At 43.7% G+C, this 16,517-nt stretch overlaps 1 protein-coding gene across 1 annotated transcript in view; it reads right to left on the minus strand.

The window, feature by feature from the left end:
- Positions 1–9,154, minus strand: part of FGF14 (fibroblast growth factor 14) — a 594,044-nt gene extending 584,890 nt beyond the window's left edge. Inside the window, exon 1 of the mRNA XM_023621799.2 lies at positions 8,137–9,154. Within this exon, the coding sequence (XP_023477567.1) occupies positions 8,137–8,344 (208 nt within the window). The 5' untranslated portion in view covers positions 8,345–9,154. The remainder of the gene's footprint in view (positions 1–8,136) is intronic.
- Positions 9,155–16,517: the final 7,363 nt, after the last annotated feature.

Raw genomic sequence — 16,517 nt, forward strand, 5'->3', positions numbered from 1 at the left:
ATAATTCTTATCATAAGTTAAAAAAAGGAGAAAGAGACAGGCTATTTGGAAACTAGGCCAACAAAAAATCTGTAAAAAGTTTAAAGCCATCTGAGCACATAACCTTAACTTATTCCATCTGCCAGAAACACAGTTTGGATTCAGCTGTTCTTTTATAGACTAGTGAGTTTTGCATTATCGTGCCCTCAAAATAGTCTTTTTCAATTTCTAAATTTACAAAGAAGCTTTTAAAAAAAGATTCAGGGGGGCTGGCCTGGTATCTTAGTGATCAAGTTTGCACACTCTGCCTCAGCACCCAGAGTTCGCAGGTTCAGATCCTGGGTGTGGACCTACCCACCGCTCATCAAGCCATGCTGTGGCAGCATCCTACAGAGAAAATAGAGGAAGATTGGCACAGATGTTAGCTCAGCGACAATCTTCCTCAACCAAAAAGAGGAATATTGGCAACAGATCTTAGCTTAGGGCCAATCCTCCTCAAAAAACAAAAACTTCAAAACACTTGTCATTTTTCTCAATAACCCAAAGATGATAGAAGGAAAAGCAAGCGAGTGCAGACAGACTCCTCGCCCCGCAAAATGTTTAAAAACTATAGGAAAAGACATCTGGGGAATGGAATGCCATCTCTTTCATCACCAACCAACAACTCCATAAGATGCATGGAGAGCTTTTGGTAGTGTTACCAGTGAAATATTCTGAGTTTCTCCTTCCAGGCCTCAAAGCTGCTGCGTTTGTGTCTACAATTCAAAATCGGCTCTTGGAATAGTCACTTCCTCCACTGTGAAGGAGTTGCCACACCTCTAAAAGGAGCAGGTGGTTCATGATCCCTAAGGTGGCCCTCCATCTCTGATAGTCTCTGATAACAGAACCCAAATATACTCAACATAGTCCAGGAGAGATACAGGAAAGAGTGAAAAGTTCATTTAGAGTCCGGATTGGGTGGAAAGTTACAGAAGCTTAGAACCTCAGAGCTGGGGCTGACCTGAGATTACTCTAACCACTGTCCTTCGTACTGCCACCGAGGCCCAGCGAACTTCAAGAGCCGGCCCGGTGTTCCAGTAGCTAGTGGGGCAGCTGAAACCACAGCTCGGCGCATCCTCGCGCAGTCCTGAGCTTGGGCGCAATCACCAGCACGCCAGCTGTTACCTCCCGCCCAGTCCATTTTCCTCTAAACCCCAGACCGCCTTGGGGACAGGCGGGTGGACGCAGCCACCTGCGGACCAGAACCAAACCCTGCCGCCGCCCTTCGGCCCGGGGACGCACGGGGGCGCAATTGCGTGATCGCCTGTCTGGGGGCGCACAAACGGGCGCCGCGTCAGGAGCCCCGCACGGCCGGCGCCCCTGGACGCACCGGCACCGCGGCTTCCGGCCACGTGGTTTCCATAGCAACGGCGGCGCCGGCCGCCGAGCCCCCCCCCCAGACGCCCCCAGGTCAGAGGTCATCTCTGTGGCAACGGAAACCTCCCGCGCTATGGCGGCTGGGACGGGCCGCTTCCACCGCATTGCGCCGCTGAGGTCCCGGCGCCCCGAGGCTGCGAGCGCCTGGGGGTGGGTCCCGGGCGCTCTGGCCATGGGTGACAGCCGGAGGAGGCCAGCGCGGCGCTGCGTGCGCCCTCTCCTGAGGGCTCAATTAGGCGGACTCCGAGCTCGGCTGTAGCCAGGTCACCAAGGGGCCCGACTCCTGGGAGCCGCTCGGGGCCGCCGAGGTGGCCGGCTCGCGGCTTGCAGAAAACGAACAGGGACCCGCCGCTGTGAAAGGCAGGGGCTCTGCCCGCAGCCGTGCGCTCGCCAGGCCTTCTCGTCGCTGACGCCTCGGCGGCCCGGCGCCTGCACCTCGGACTGTGTCTCCTGAAAGGAGGAAGCTGGAGAGATCAGCGTGGGTGCGGGAAGGGCAGGGGGCGCGCAAGTTGGAAGATGACTGCTTTAAAACGGAGAAGAACGAAGTATAAAGGGAGGGGGCGCCTCCTTACAAAGCAACCGGAACTCGAGGCTCTTGAGGAGCCGTCCCCTCAAGAACAAAAACATGTCACAAAGGAGGGTCCCAGGTACCCTCTTCAGAAAAAAGAGCTCAGAAAAGAGGAACAATTCTCTCAACTGTATTGCGGAATGCCTTCCTTTTTAAGGACAAGAAAATTAGAGACTAGAAAAGAAAATGAGGGGAGCTCTTAGAGAGGAACCGAATGGTGCCGGAACATTTGCTATTTAAAGGCTGAGAGTGCCAGAAGGGGAGAAGGCGATTGGCTCTGGAGCTTGTGTTCTGAGGAAGGCCTCAAGTTTCGAGACTTCGAATGAAGGTGTTATAAAATGTGGGCCCAGGGAATGTTTGCAAACCACGCTTCGGGATGCCCTGTCATGGCGGATGAAGAGCAAGAAGGCTGCTAAGGCTTTCTTCCTTCTTCCTTTTTTTGATTTATCATTTAGAAGCCAAATTCTTTGTTAGCTCTGCTGGAAAGAAGTCAGCATTAAGTGAACCTAACCAAGTCAAATTTATGATACTGCTAGTTATAGTCCCACAGTTAACTTTCTCAGAGAACCCTATTTTTCACTATTAATTCGTTTAATAAAAAATGTATTAAAAACCTGCTATGTGTCATAACCAGAGTTTTTTGTCAGGGGACAGTGATAAAGGCAACAGTGTCCAACAGTTGTTGGGTAACTTTCCTAGATGGTCTTAGTAGGTTAGATAAACAAAAACTTCGGAACTCCCTGTAAAACATGTCTGCACTATGCCTCCTCTTGTCCTTCACATTTAGGAAGACGCTAAGAATTCCTCCTTTCAACTTCCCTTCATCATCCTACCTTTTACATTCTGACCAAACCAGAAAGTTTGTAGCAATTAGAGAGAGAGATACACAGGAAAAACATCAGGACATACTTGGTCCTTAAAAGGCAGAATAGCAAAAATATTAGTGCATCACTAGAGACCTATGGAGGAACTGAGAAGTCTCCCTCAGAAAATATCTGCCCTTCAGTGCTCAGGTTCAACTCTTATAAATAAATCTGGTATATGGTACATAAACTAGAACTCTAAAGAACACCACACAGACTCTGGCACTGGGCAGGAAGATGTGTCAGTAGGTGTTGCTCTCCTGGAGCTGGTACTAAGTTGGGTTCAAAGGTTTTATTAAGAATATCGGCACAAGACAATGTCTCATTTAAAACTTAATAGAGGAGCTTCAAATATATCTTTCAAACATCCCAACTGTTTCCCCTTAAGGCATAAGAAACTATTGTGAATAAATGCTTCCATTTTGAGACATTTACACAGTATTTATAGAAAGCTTATGAGTCAATTGAGTGAGTTATGATGCCAAAATGTGCAAACGAGCAAAAACTTTGGTTGTTGTCCTTGTTACCATATGTACAAAAACACTTCACAAAAGTCCCCAATGTTTGTGTTGCTAAAACATGGAAGACTGGGTTTGAACATTTTTAAAGGAATGGTTCCATGAGGGAAATGTGAAATACAGTATAGAAGTAGCTTTTGCACCTTCTGAAAGCAATGCATCATTTGAGCGAATGTTCTCAGTTATGGATGCTGTCTAAGATGAGAACAGGCTGGATACAAGTACAGCCAAAGTCATCTTCATCGTTAAAACCAAGTTTAGATTATCATGCACTGGATTTTACGCTTGTTAACTTAGATATTTTAGTAACTAAAGCTTCCCGGGTGGAGTCCAAGGCCAGCTCCTATTACACAGAATCCCACTCTAAAGGCAAGCATGTTCGAAGGAGAAGAACCTTACACCAGTTTGGTGTTCCAGCCATGCAGTCTGAATTCTATGTCTCCATTTGATATATACTCAATGTTTAGAAATACAGAGGGTGGGGCCATTTGTGGCCCATTCAGCTCTACAGGAAACCAGGATGAGTCGGCAGGCTGAGAAGGAAAAGGAGTACAAAATGCTTACTCTCTTTTTTCTTCCTCTAAATGTCATGACAGCCCTGGATGTAAAGCAAAGAGCTTTAAAAGAATGATGTATATTTAAATGAGCAACAATGGCATAGCAGGTGTTTTGGCACCTAAAACAACTTAGTGAAGCAAGCAGAGCTGAAAGACACCAAAACAAGTAGGAGATAGAAAGTGACAATGAATTCTACCCAGCCCTGCTTGTTTCATCTCAAACTGGCAGAGAGGGAGACTCAGTTCAGGAAAGGGAACACTCAGGGCCACGAGTTTGTGGGATTTTCTAAATGTGCTCTGCGGAATAGGTCTGGTGCGTTGCTTCACACCCTCCCAGCAGCTAACACTGGGACTCAATAAAATTATCTTTGATTACAATGTATCTTTAAATCTGTGCTTTCCCACATCCTATCAAGCCATGGAAGTTTGGGGGGGCTCCTGTGTGGTTGAGTGGGTGAATGTATTTGAGGGTCTGTGCCTTCCCTTGCTTGTTTTACATTAGATGTCTGAAGGGATATCCATGATGTGACCTTAGTATTTATCTTTATTGTGGCTTTTTTTTTTTTCCAATCACATTTCTTTCTTTAGCAGCCAATACTAAAAGTTCAGTGACCCAAACTGGTCTGTGAAACACATTGGTCAGTCCAAACTATCATGACTGGTTTAAAGAAACATATCAAGCCCTCCTCCAGGCAAAATAACTGCCTTGGACCGAGTATTCCCCATTTACTGATTTGCCTAAAATATAGTCACCTTACATGACTCATACAGTGAAAGTTGAAGCAGGTAACATTTATTCTAAACATACAGCTATTGCTCTACGAGCAAAGTAGGGGAAAGTAGGACATTTAATTAAACAGGGGTCTGTATGTGTGTTCTCCGTTCATAGTTGTATTGTGAGATATTGGACGTTTTTATGAAGATAGTAAATTTATATCCAGGATTTCTAAGCTATTGCAATTTATTTTACAAAGCATGTATTGTGCAAATATATTCTTCATGTTATTTTCCAGTTAAATTTTACATACAAACAACTACAAAAAAACTATTTAATTGCCAACTCTTATTTAACTACTAATTAATAACTTTGGGGTAGATATATAACTTTGTCCATACATTCATGACTCTATTATCTGCTTATTTTCACGCCAACCTGATTATACAGCAATGCTCTGAAATTCCTCCCAGGAACCCTTGGCCAAACCACGTACACTTGTTGATAATTTAAAGAATTGGGAATAATCAGTAAATTATTTTATAACTTGCAAAGATGGGGAAGAAAAATTATTCTAAGAAGAAGTATTTACACCAAATTCATGATCCTAGCGCTGGTACTTGGCAATATTCTGCCAAGCTTCTTAGTCTGAAACCAGTTAATTGTCTTCTATTTAGATTTAAGATAACATAATAGGTAGTAGTCAATCTGTTCTTTTTGGTTTTAGCAGTTAAGAGGATTTTGTCTTTGCTTTATATTAATTACCCAATTAACTTCTTAGTTGTACTGCTATCTGGGGATCAAAAACCTGCAAATGATTTTAGGCTTCCTGTTAATAGCAGAAGGAGAATTGAACTCAACCAACTACAGTCCTGAAAGGGAATGGCCAAGCATGAGTTTGCTTCAAGCTCAAAAGGCAAAAACTTTTAGGAGGTGAGATAAATAGTGTGACACGTTAATGTCCCATTTTTAAAATAATTTACAAAATGCTCCAGCTCCCAGGTTGGAACTCTAACCCCTGGTGATCTCAGACTAAATTCTCCTATTAGAATAGTTGGTGATGTCGTTAGCACACTTTGAGTTAACCCATCAATTCACACCCAAGCACTTTAGCATTCATAAGCTGCAAAATAAATTGCTCTAAAAACAATTTGTCATTTGTTTGACACCTTCTAAACCGCCTTGGAAGGGAAAAAAATCTGCTTTATTCCAGAGAGAGGAAAGTGGGTGGGGTGGGGGAGGTGTAATCAAAAGATTTTGAATCCTGTATAGGGGGAAACTAGTGTTTCCAGTAAAATTGTTTACAAAAAAATTATAAAGGCCAGTGAGGAAACTTAGTGTTCCATTATAATTATTTCCCACTCTCCAGTACTACAGAGGGGCTGACTTCAAGGTCCCTAGACAAATGGCTGGGTCTAAAAAAATGCTTTTACAGTATTCCTTTCTCAGAAGGGAGCTAAATCTTTTCACAGAAGGACACAAGAAGGCTTCAAAAACCACTATTTTTACTGTGTGAAGGAGTAACCCCTCCCCTCCCAGCTGCAGCCCCGGGCTTGTCCCACTTTGGAAATCTTGCAAAAAGGGTCCTCACACGAACTTGTGAGACAGCACTGTTGCGGACCTAGGTATGACCAAAGCATCAGCAGGGTTGGGCTTGGTGCCGAGGTTGGGGTACGCCTCCCGGCCGAATTGGAAATGGGGGTGCTAAGGTAACAGCACTGCTTTCTCCTTGGGTAATTCTCAGGATGGTGGTATCATTTCAGAGCTGCTAAACGCTGAGGAGTTAAGCGAGAGAAGGGTAAAAGGACAGGGACGGAGGAGGGGTGGGGGAGGAAGGAACCGAGGGGCACCGGCAGAAGCGGGTAGAGCTGGGGCACAAGGATGAGAATTCCAGGACCGAGGCACGGAGCTCACTGCAGCACCGCGCCCGCGGGCAGCCTCCCAGAGGCTACTCCCAGAGCCTCCACAGCCCCCAAACGTCCCCGCTGGGGCAACCGCCCGGGCGTCCTCCGCCAGCACGCGAGCATCTGCCCTCTTGGACGGTCTAACAACTCATAGTTTCCCTTCTGTTGCAGCAGTGGGGCCACGCAGGGTGCTCAGCCTCACACCCACCGCCCCCATCCCCGCCCACCCACTCCTCCTCCTCCTCCGCTCCGACACCCGGAGGCGGCAGCCCCCTCGGAGCGCGCCGCCCCAGCTGCGCTGCCTTGGCAGGGTTCGGAGGCAAGGAGGCAGCGGCCACTTGCTGCCCAGCCGCTGGGGCTCCGGGGGCCAGGGCGGCCCCCGGCTGAGCTCAGGGTGTCAGGGCGGCCGTGAGGAGCCATGATCTACTACACCGCAGTGCCAGCGTCAGGAGCCTCCAGCGCCCGGACTGCCACTGCAGGACGACCCGGCCCCTCGCCCCCCCAAGGCGGCCCCAGACACAAACACCCGGCCCGGGGTCCCTCCTCAGCCTGAACGGAGCTGGGGCACGCCACACACCCCCGCTGCCAGCGCGCGCGGCTCCCGGAGCCGCTGCGCCCAGCCTCCTCGCCGGCGCGCCGCCGCCACCACGCAGCCCTCCGGCCTGGCCTCGCCGGGTTTCTCGCCCACAGCTCCGCGGCCGCCCCCAAACGCCTCAGACTGAGATACCGGGAGGTGAACCTGGGGAACCCGGCTCCCCGAATCACCTGCATTTGCATTTCTTATGTAATGTACTGCAAGTTTCCCGGTTGGAGCCCTTTGGAATGGGGGCGCACGATCACCGGGATGCTGAAGCAGGAAACCACCGCCGGGCTCCTCCTACGCTTGGGACCCGGACGCCGGGCATTGATACTGCTTTTTAAAAGAGGGGTTTAAATTCCATATACTAGAGGGGCCGGGCTCATCCTTTCGGTCTGGGGTTCCCCCACCCCAGGCATAAGCCCTGCTCAAGCATTCCCGGTGGCAGGAGGTGTCGGAGGCAGACCAGGGAATGAGTTAACACCCGGGCGCCGGGAGCGAGACGGGGGAGGGAGGCGGGGGCTGACGGAGAAGCGGGGCTGCGAAGGAGGGGGCCTCTTCTACTTTGCTAAAGGAGATGGGGTGGCGAATATCGTGCAAGCTGATCAGAAAGTCTAGAGCAGGTTCTCAGCACCGAGCTACGTCCCCGAACCTGCAGCAGAAGTAAGGAGAGCTCGCGGGTCTTTTTTCTGGCAACTACCGAAGCTTCAGCTGCCTCGGGCAAAATCTTAAGCCATAGCCCTTCAATATTCCACCAAACACAGGCAACCAAATATATTAAAAAAAAAAAAAAAAAAGTTTACTCCTCCCTCCTAGTGATGGATTGTGTCACGGCCAAGAGAAGCCGATAATGGTTTTCGGGCACACAGACGCGATCCAGCCGTTCCTTGTTTATCCATGCAACACCTCTATATGCAACACTGTCCTGGTTCCTTCTGTTTCCCCTGCCTTCCTGCATAGCAGAACTGCAGAGCTAGCTCAATGAGCAACAGACAGGTTATTAGGAGGAAAAACATAACATGATGCATGTTTTGCTTACCAGTTGGGTTCTTGTTTTTCTTAAGACTCTTGCCACAAAGACACTGCAGCATATGCGTTCCTTTGCTGAAAATGTTCCAAAGAAACCACATTGATTTGGGCGAAAAGCAATCCAGCAGCTTAGACACCCTGAGAAAGAAGAGATCCTTGTGGTTGCATAATAATAATTTGAAATCAGTTCTCCTGAAGAGGGGCACCGGTTTTACCATAGGAAAAACGATAATATTCCGGATCTTCTCCCAGTTTTTTCCCCTCACGTGGTATATTTCTTTGAGACTTCTCAGTGATGGTTTTTTTTCGGCCAGGGTGAATGATTTATCCCCTCGATCACCACTGGATTATTACCAAAGGGTTGAGAAAAAAATCCTTTTCAGCATGAAGCCAAACAAAAAAGCAAAGAAATCCCAGCTGAGACCAGAACTAATCAGGGAGAACAGTAATGCACAAAAGATCCCCAAAGAGAAAACCATAGCCTTTTACTTGATCGCTATGAGGATGGGTGGGTCTGCAGAAGGCAAATCAGGATTCATCTCACTGAGAGAAGACTGCCATTGTGTAGTCCCTAGGAGAGAAGGAAAAAAAAAAAGGAAAGAAAGAAAGAAAGAAAAAAGAAAAAAAAGAAAAAAAAAACCACCAGCACACACACTCACACACCAATACCACCTCCGAGATCGAGTCTGACAGCCGAAGACACAGCCTGCCTTCTCCCAGGGTCGATTTTTTTTTTATAATCAATCGCCAGTGCTCAGTGGGATCGGATTGAACCTGCAGTTCTCAATCACCACGAAGAAAAGATGCAAATCTAGGTGCCCCCTCCCCTTGTCAGGCTGGTGGTAGGTAGAGAGCGCCACGGATCCCCTTCCTCCTTCCTCTCACTCTCCCAGTTTCCAACAACGGTGAGCATGAGGAAAATCTCCCCTCCGGATTCCTCGCCTGGCCTCGGATGTGAGTTACAGGCACTAGAGGGAGGAGGAGGAGGAGTTGAAGTTTGCATTGAAAAGACTGGCTTTCCATGACGTAGCCACGTGCTTTCAGACCCGTCACCAGTGAGATGCTTCCACCCGCCCCGGGAGGGCAGTGTCACTGCAGTCTCTCCGCTAGTTCGCCTCTTGAAATCCCCACCGCCCGCGCCCAGCCCCGACGTTGGACCCTCTGTCTCCTCTGCCCAGCATGAATCGGCTTGCCGATTGCTCTGGGGGCCATCGAACAGAACCTTTTGCTAAAAGTGAATTTTGAAAAGGAAAATTAACAATTATGATTAGTAAACCTTAGAAAATACATGGGAGGGTAGGTTTAAAGAGAAACTGTAGTTTAATTCCAGTCCTCACAGCCAAAATTAGTTCCACCTTACATATTCCAAAGCAGCATCTAAAGCTTCTAAAACATTAGGGAAAACTCAAGTTCCTTTAGTTCTCATTATTTGAATCCTACTTAAAGTACTGTTGGAAAAATGTAAAGTAGGCATATGACAAATATGTACTTGCAGGAACAGCCTGTTAAAAAGTCAATCACTAAAATCTGGCTGACAAGCTATATTTTGGTGGGAAGGGTCATATGTACATGAGAAAATTTATGCCTTCTCTAAACAGAAAACCCATTATCCTCAAATAATTTTTCTGTACAGAAAGCACTCTGCTTAAATTACACCCTAATTCATTGCTTGTTTCTGCACCCATTAATTGACCTAACACTAAAATCACACTCATTCACTTCTCATCTACACTAATATACAACTGTGTCACCACGATCTAACCCTAACAAAACTGGCAAATTTTCTGTTTCACCAACATATAACCCAGCTTCCTACTTTCACAGAAATAGTAAGATTTAGGGCAGAGCTGTTGACTTATTTTATCTTGTTTGAGAAAAAAATGCAAAGAATAAAATGGTACAAACTATTGGAAAGAATTGTATAACAAACCCCAATGAACTCACTGCTCAAAATTAACAAATATTAGCATTTCATCACATCTGTGAGTTGAGCATTTTGGAAAAGTAGAACATGACTCTCATTCTTGTTAGGTAAATGAATTAAAGTTGTGCCAGCTTATTTCCACTTTTATGGGAAAATTGACATAAAAGTTTTACTCTAATTTAAAAATACATGTCTGGAAGCTCTGTTTTAATTTCAAAAAATTAAAACTACTCCCTCTACTGCATGGGATATCAAACTATTTTATAAACAGATGTAGATTTATGTTAAGGATTGATAGAAGAAAGTGATTTTAAAGAAAATTAACTCCTTGATTATCAGTTATCAAAAATGAAAATGTAATAAACAATTTTCCCACTGTTAGGGTTTTCTAATATTTAAGAAGCATTCTGAGATGCCAAAATTTGCATCCAACATCCTGAAGCCTTTTGGGAAACATCAGTCAATTTTAGGTGAGATAGAAAAGGAATTTAAAACAAGTAAATTCTATTAAAGTTAAGAAACTAGAAAATTAAATAGTGATGGACTCACTGTGCCAAAAGTATCGTGTCATACAGCTTAAAGAAATGACTGAGAGAACTGCAGTTCAAATAAAGTTTGGAAAGTAAAGAAAGAGTCCACGAATTTAATGCCAAAAGACTTAGCAGAAGCAGGCTGAAATAAAAATTGAAGAGCAGAATTCTTTTTTGAAAGAAGAAAAATGGGATGGCATTGCCAAATATTTAGGGAAGAATTTTTGGTATCAATCAATCAGGGACAGATATCACATACTGCTTCTCTATCGTTCCAGTGTCCTGTCGAGGGGTTCAGAATATCCCAGTATATTGCTACTGGACATAGGCCAGAGAAAGATTTGGATAAAAGATGTTCTCCATCAAGGTCTTCTGAACTCACACAGCTCTAAGGTTCTATAAAAGCTTGCCGAGTTCCCTGGGGTATTTCACAGGTAAAGTAAAATCTGGGGCGATGTTCTGTAATTGTTGCATCTTTTTATATGCTAAGCTTGTGTAAAGAGAGTATTTCTCAAACCAGCTCTTCTTGCATTTCCAAATTGAACTCTCTTCTCTACATTGTGACAGTGAATTTGATCCCTATTAAAATAAACAATGAGTGCCAGAAAGGTATGGTTTATTTTGCTATATATTGGTGGACAACTTATTACTTCTTTGTCCTGTGGCCTAAGGAACAACATAAAAGGTAATTAACTGTGATATTGTTTATTGAGAATCTATTATGTCAGGCACTGTGTTAGTTGCTTCTCATCTTTTATGCTATTTAAAGAAAGGAGAAATCTTTTATTACAGTGTATGAAATTTCTATAGTTCTTTACTATGTTTACTGATATTTACTTATGTTACATAGACTATTATTCACATTATTAAACAAACAAAATATACCAAATATTTTTGTCTGGAAAAGATGGCCTAACACTGATTCAATTTACCTTTGGTCCAAAGGACTTGCAATTTCTCATGAGCTCTGAGTGACCAAATTCAATTATTCAACCAATATCTATTAACCATCTACCCTGTGAGAGTAACTGTACAAGATTCCTTGTTGCATGCTACCTCATAAAATTAAACCAGGTTTCCAGTTACACAATAAAGACCAAAGTGGTCCGAGAGTCAGCCCAGATTTCTGGAGGCCTCCAGTTTAGGGATGATCCAGAGAGATTTACACTGACCTGAGTTCAGACTATTATTTAAGTTTTGTTTTGGAAGACATCAAAATGTTTAGTCACCCTCTGCCATGCTACATTCAAATCAATATTAGATGACAAAAAATGTAAACTACTGGAAAGTAAACGCAAGATTTAAAACATAAGTAAGGGAATATAGGGTAAGAAAAACTTATTGGTAACTGTAAGAACTGACAGTAAAATCTGTAGTGTATATAAATAGAAAAAATCTTGACTGTTTTCATAAGGTTGAAACAATATAAACCCACGACTCATAACCAAGCTCATTAAAAATTAAACTTACATTCAGCATATTATAGTAAACAAACCTAAAGTTCAGTGTAATGACCAGACTTTCAGGACACAATGAAATATACATTTTACTTTAATATAGGACATGTGAACTTTCATAAGATTATAAAAACATCTTTGTAAGTGTAACTGTCTGAGCATGCTTTTTCTAATTGTTCCCAATAGTTACTCTTCTATTTCTTCCTTCCTTTTAGTAATAAAACTCCACTCTCACCACAGTTTTGGAAGGGCACATGGATATCCAGATAGAGAATATAATTCCCAGCCCCATTGCAATTAAGTATGGTCATGTGACTAGATTCTGACCAATGGGGTGTGAGCAGAAGTGCCCTGTTCAAAGCCCTGGTCACATTCTTCAAAGGAAGTTGCTTGTCTTCTACGGCTCTCTTTTGTCCTTTCTGTGAGCTGAAGGTTAACAGTGTGAGCAGCTTTGACACCATGGACAGGAACACAGCCCAGGAATGAAATACCAAGATAAAAGAAACCTGAGCCCTTGGACAGAGCCACCGACCTATCTTGGACTGCCCACTGTTAGAGGACAGAGAAAGAAACTTTTATTTTGTCTGAGCCACTATGTTTTTGTGTGAATTTGTTACAGCAGCTTATCCTGTTTACTATCTTACGGACTGGTCTACTGTTAATAATAATACACTTATGTTTGGGTTATTTGTTTATGTTAAAATGATAAAGAACACAAGTATGCCACAGATAACCTACGGCTTTATTCAGAACACGCTGCTCTCTTTTCCCTTCACTGTAGCAGCTACTTGTCCCTTAGCCACCTCTCACAAGCTACTCTAGCTTATCTTCACCACAGTGCAAACATCTGAGGGTCACATCTGACTCCCCTTGTCTCCTTCTTTGCCCTGCTCCCTGCCCCTTGAATGTAACCTATGACAGTTTAGAGCTCATGAACTTGATGAGAAAGCTTTGAGTACTGAAAGGAAAAGAAAAGCAGGGGGGAAAGCGATTGGAAGAAAGAGTTGATCAGAGAGAGAAAAAGAAGACCAATGTATGTACAAGGACCTCAGTGTCTATGTTTACTTTGGAAAACTTTTTCTAAAAGATAGCCCCTTTTGTTGTTTGCACACTTATTCCGTCTCTATTGTTGGTGTTAATTACCATCTTTTGTTTGTTTGTTTGTTTGTTGGTGAGGAAGACTGTCCTTGAGCTAACATCAGTTGCCAATCTTCCTCTTCTTTCTTGAGGAAGATTGTCACTCAACAAAGATCCGTGCCAATCTTCCTCTATTTTGTATGTGGGACACCACCACAGCATAGCTTGATGAGCAGTATGTAGGTCCATGCCCGGGATCTGAAGCTGTAAACCTCAGGCTGCTGAAGTGGAGTGTGCAAATTTAACCACTATGCCACTGGGCTGGCCCCTTACCATCATTTGTTTAAGGAATAATTCTAAATTTCACATCACTGTACTACTCATTAGTACCACTACTTTCTTCCTCTCCCCATCTTCCTACATTGATTCATGGCATAGAAAACCTCTGCTCCTCTCTTCTGGAGGGAATAGTCTTGAAAGGTAACTCTAGCCCTTCTATCTGCCTCCTCCCAATTTCTCATTGAAGGAGGAATGACTTAAGTGGCCTGGCCCCTTCTCTCTCTCTCCTTGTGATCTGCCTGCAAGAAGTTTTCAGACTCCTCTGTGGGAAGCATTGGGTCAGGCTCAGAGTCCACAGCCTGTCTTCTAGAAGCAGGTCTGGAGACCAATCTCTCTCTGAGCTCTCTATGGGGCGTGTAGCGGACATCATGAGTGCCTCACACATATCCTTTCCATCCTAACATATCCATGTGCTGTGATCTACCTCCAGCTTCCAGTTTCCCCATCTCCAAATCCAAGGGATTTTTGTCCAAACCATGGAAGGCCCCTCTCTCCAGGCACTCACAGAAAAGCCTGGGAAGTAACACGCCCTAGAATTTCTCTGTGACTGAATACCTCAGCTCTTTTACCCCTGGGAGGGATAATGATGAGGCATGTGTTTTACATCCTTTCCCAGAGTTTCCCTGTGGGATTAAGACACAGTCTCCCACCGGGATAGTTGGCTCATCAACATGATAGTGGCCCTCTCCCCTTCCCTATATCGGTCCCCGACTCATCTGCTATATTGTCTCCCAAATAAACTACTTACACTAGGATCTTCATCCTCCACAGAAACCCAAACCAAGACAGGATTGAAGAGGGAAGGCAGGGGTTCTGGGTAAATGTGTGTGCTCTCCAGATCCAAATTCTTTGCTGAGTGGCCACTGCAGTTTCCAGATGTGGGGGAAGTATTTAGGGAGACCAATTTTTGTCCACAGTTCGAATTTCATTCCCCAAAACAACCTTGTCAGCAATAAAACTAATATTTTTATTTCCATCTTTCTAACTCGTGTGGCTGTATTTCTTAACTGAATCTGAACTCAGAAGTGGAGGGAAGGGGGAGAATTACTTATCACCCCTTAGAGCCCCAAATACTAGAAAATAATGTAAGAAAAAAATCCCCCTCTTTGTTCCTACTATGTTCACAGTATAGTAATAAAACAGTGAGGAACCTGCCAAGAGATACAGGTAAAAACAGGTGAATTCCATTGAGTCCTCAGAAATATGAGTTTCTCTTGACAAAATGCCAAGAGGCTTCATTTCTCACCTAAGTGCACTTTGTCTCAGCCCATATAGATATTCCTGACAGTAAAGCCCCAATTCCCTGTACAGCCCCACTAAGAGTTCAGAGGGCCTTTTCTGAGGAGGTGGGAGTGAACCTCAGACAAGTAGAATTGGCTCTAAACAATTAGAGAACCTACGTGGCATGGCTCCTTGTATGAATGTCTCTGGATCTTATAACCCATGCCTCCTATTAATAAACAGGTTAAGTCTTCTTTAATGTGATTTAAATTTCAACATGAATTAAATATCTTGACTAAAACCAACTCAAAGCAATGGTAATTTTTTGGAGGCTACTTCAAGCTACCTTCTACCTTCTCTTCACTAACCCTAAATTTTGTTATGCCTTATTCTAGGTGAGTATGCCTCTGGTTCAAAAACATTGTTCATCAATGATTTGAGGTGTTCTAAAGGGAAACTACATTTTCTGTCAATAGAATCCTGTTCCTTAATCTCCATAACTCTTGAATGGTACAACTTTGGATATATATCATTTTACATCTGGAAATTACAGGAGAAATTTGTCTACTGAACTTTCCCAATTTGGGGAGAGATTTATATATTCAAAAATTATTTACCCTGAACAATAGTTCACTTTCTAAAATTTAGGTAACTGGGGAATAAGAATAACATTATTGAATATATACCTAAATAGAAGAGGTGCATCCCTCCACATAGTGAATGTCTGTGGTCAACTCAGCACCACCAACGCCCTGTTCCAAGCTCACCTAAAGAAGCCAGGCACAGACTTCCCAGACTGCTCTTTCTGTGTGGTTCCAGGTTAGCTGTCTCCCAAGAGAGGCCCTCAAGTTAGATTCGGAAGGCAGAAGAGAAGAAGAGGCCTATTCTCTAAAGGCAATTGCCTGTCAGGGTGAGATTCACAGTGGATTCCTGGTGCATCCTTGAGAACCATAGCTTTCCTAAGAATCATGGCAGCATCCCACTCAACTCTTGAGAGCACTCACTTTCAGTGCTTCAGGCTGAGATCATGGATAATATTTGACCTGACTTTCATCCGCTGCTTTTCCAACAGTTCTAAGTCCCCAATTCCCATATTAAAACAGTTTGAAACAAAAGACATCAAATGACTTCAGTTTTCCTGACCTTTCCCAGATGGATACGCTGTATTTTCACTGCCTAGGTACCTCTTTATAGGTACCTGGTGCCTCGTTCATAAAGAATTCTCTTTGAATTTGTGATGGCTTACTTGATACCTAAACATCTGGTATGACAAGGAGACCTTCTATCCAGGATCCACATGTTTTATCACATATTATTAAATGTATAAACAGAGATTATTTCCTCCTAGAAGAGTTTGTTGAGCACCCTACCCAACATGGGCTTCCGGAAGGCCATTTTTGGGAGAGAATCAAGTTGAATGTGTAGCGCTTTTCACTTCGAATTGAATGAAAATTATTTGGTTGGGCTTATTTTTATGTTTCCTCAAAAAAAGAGTTTATAAAATCAAATTCAATTCTCTCATAAGAAAATGCGTGGAATTATTTTCCTCGTAAACCCAAATTTTCTGATAAGTTAAATTGTGTCATTCACAAAGCCACTGATCAAAATTAATGTGAAAATTGCAATTTGTGAAAAAAAGTGTCATATATTCTAACATTTAGATTACAAAGTAAATGAAGAAAAATGCCAACTCAGGGAGAATTTACATTCCAAAAAGTAAATGGCACAAGTTTGTTGGCCATAAATTCCCAGAGGTCAAAAATTAAGGCTACTTAACTTGCTTAGTACAGCACCCTAATAATCTCAGATGTATACATGTTTAATTATTCATGTCCTGAATACG

Source organism: Equus caballus, chromosome 17 (genome assembly GCF_041296265.1).
Source record: "Equus caballus isolate H_3958 breed thoroughbred chromosome 17, TB-T2T, whole genome shotgun sequence".
Classification (NCBI taxonomy): Eukaryota; Metazoa; Chordata; class Mammalia; order Perissodactyla; family Equidae; genus Equus; species Equus caballus.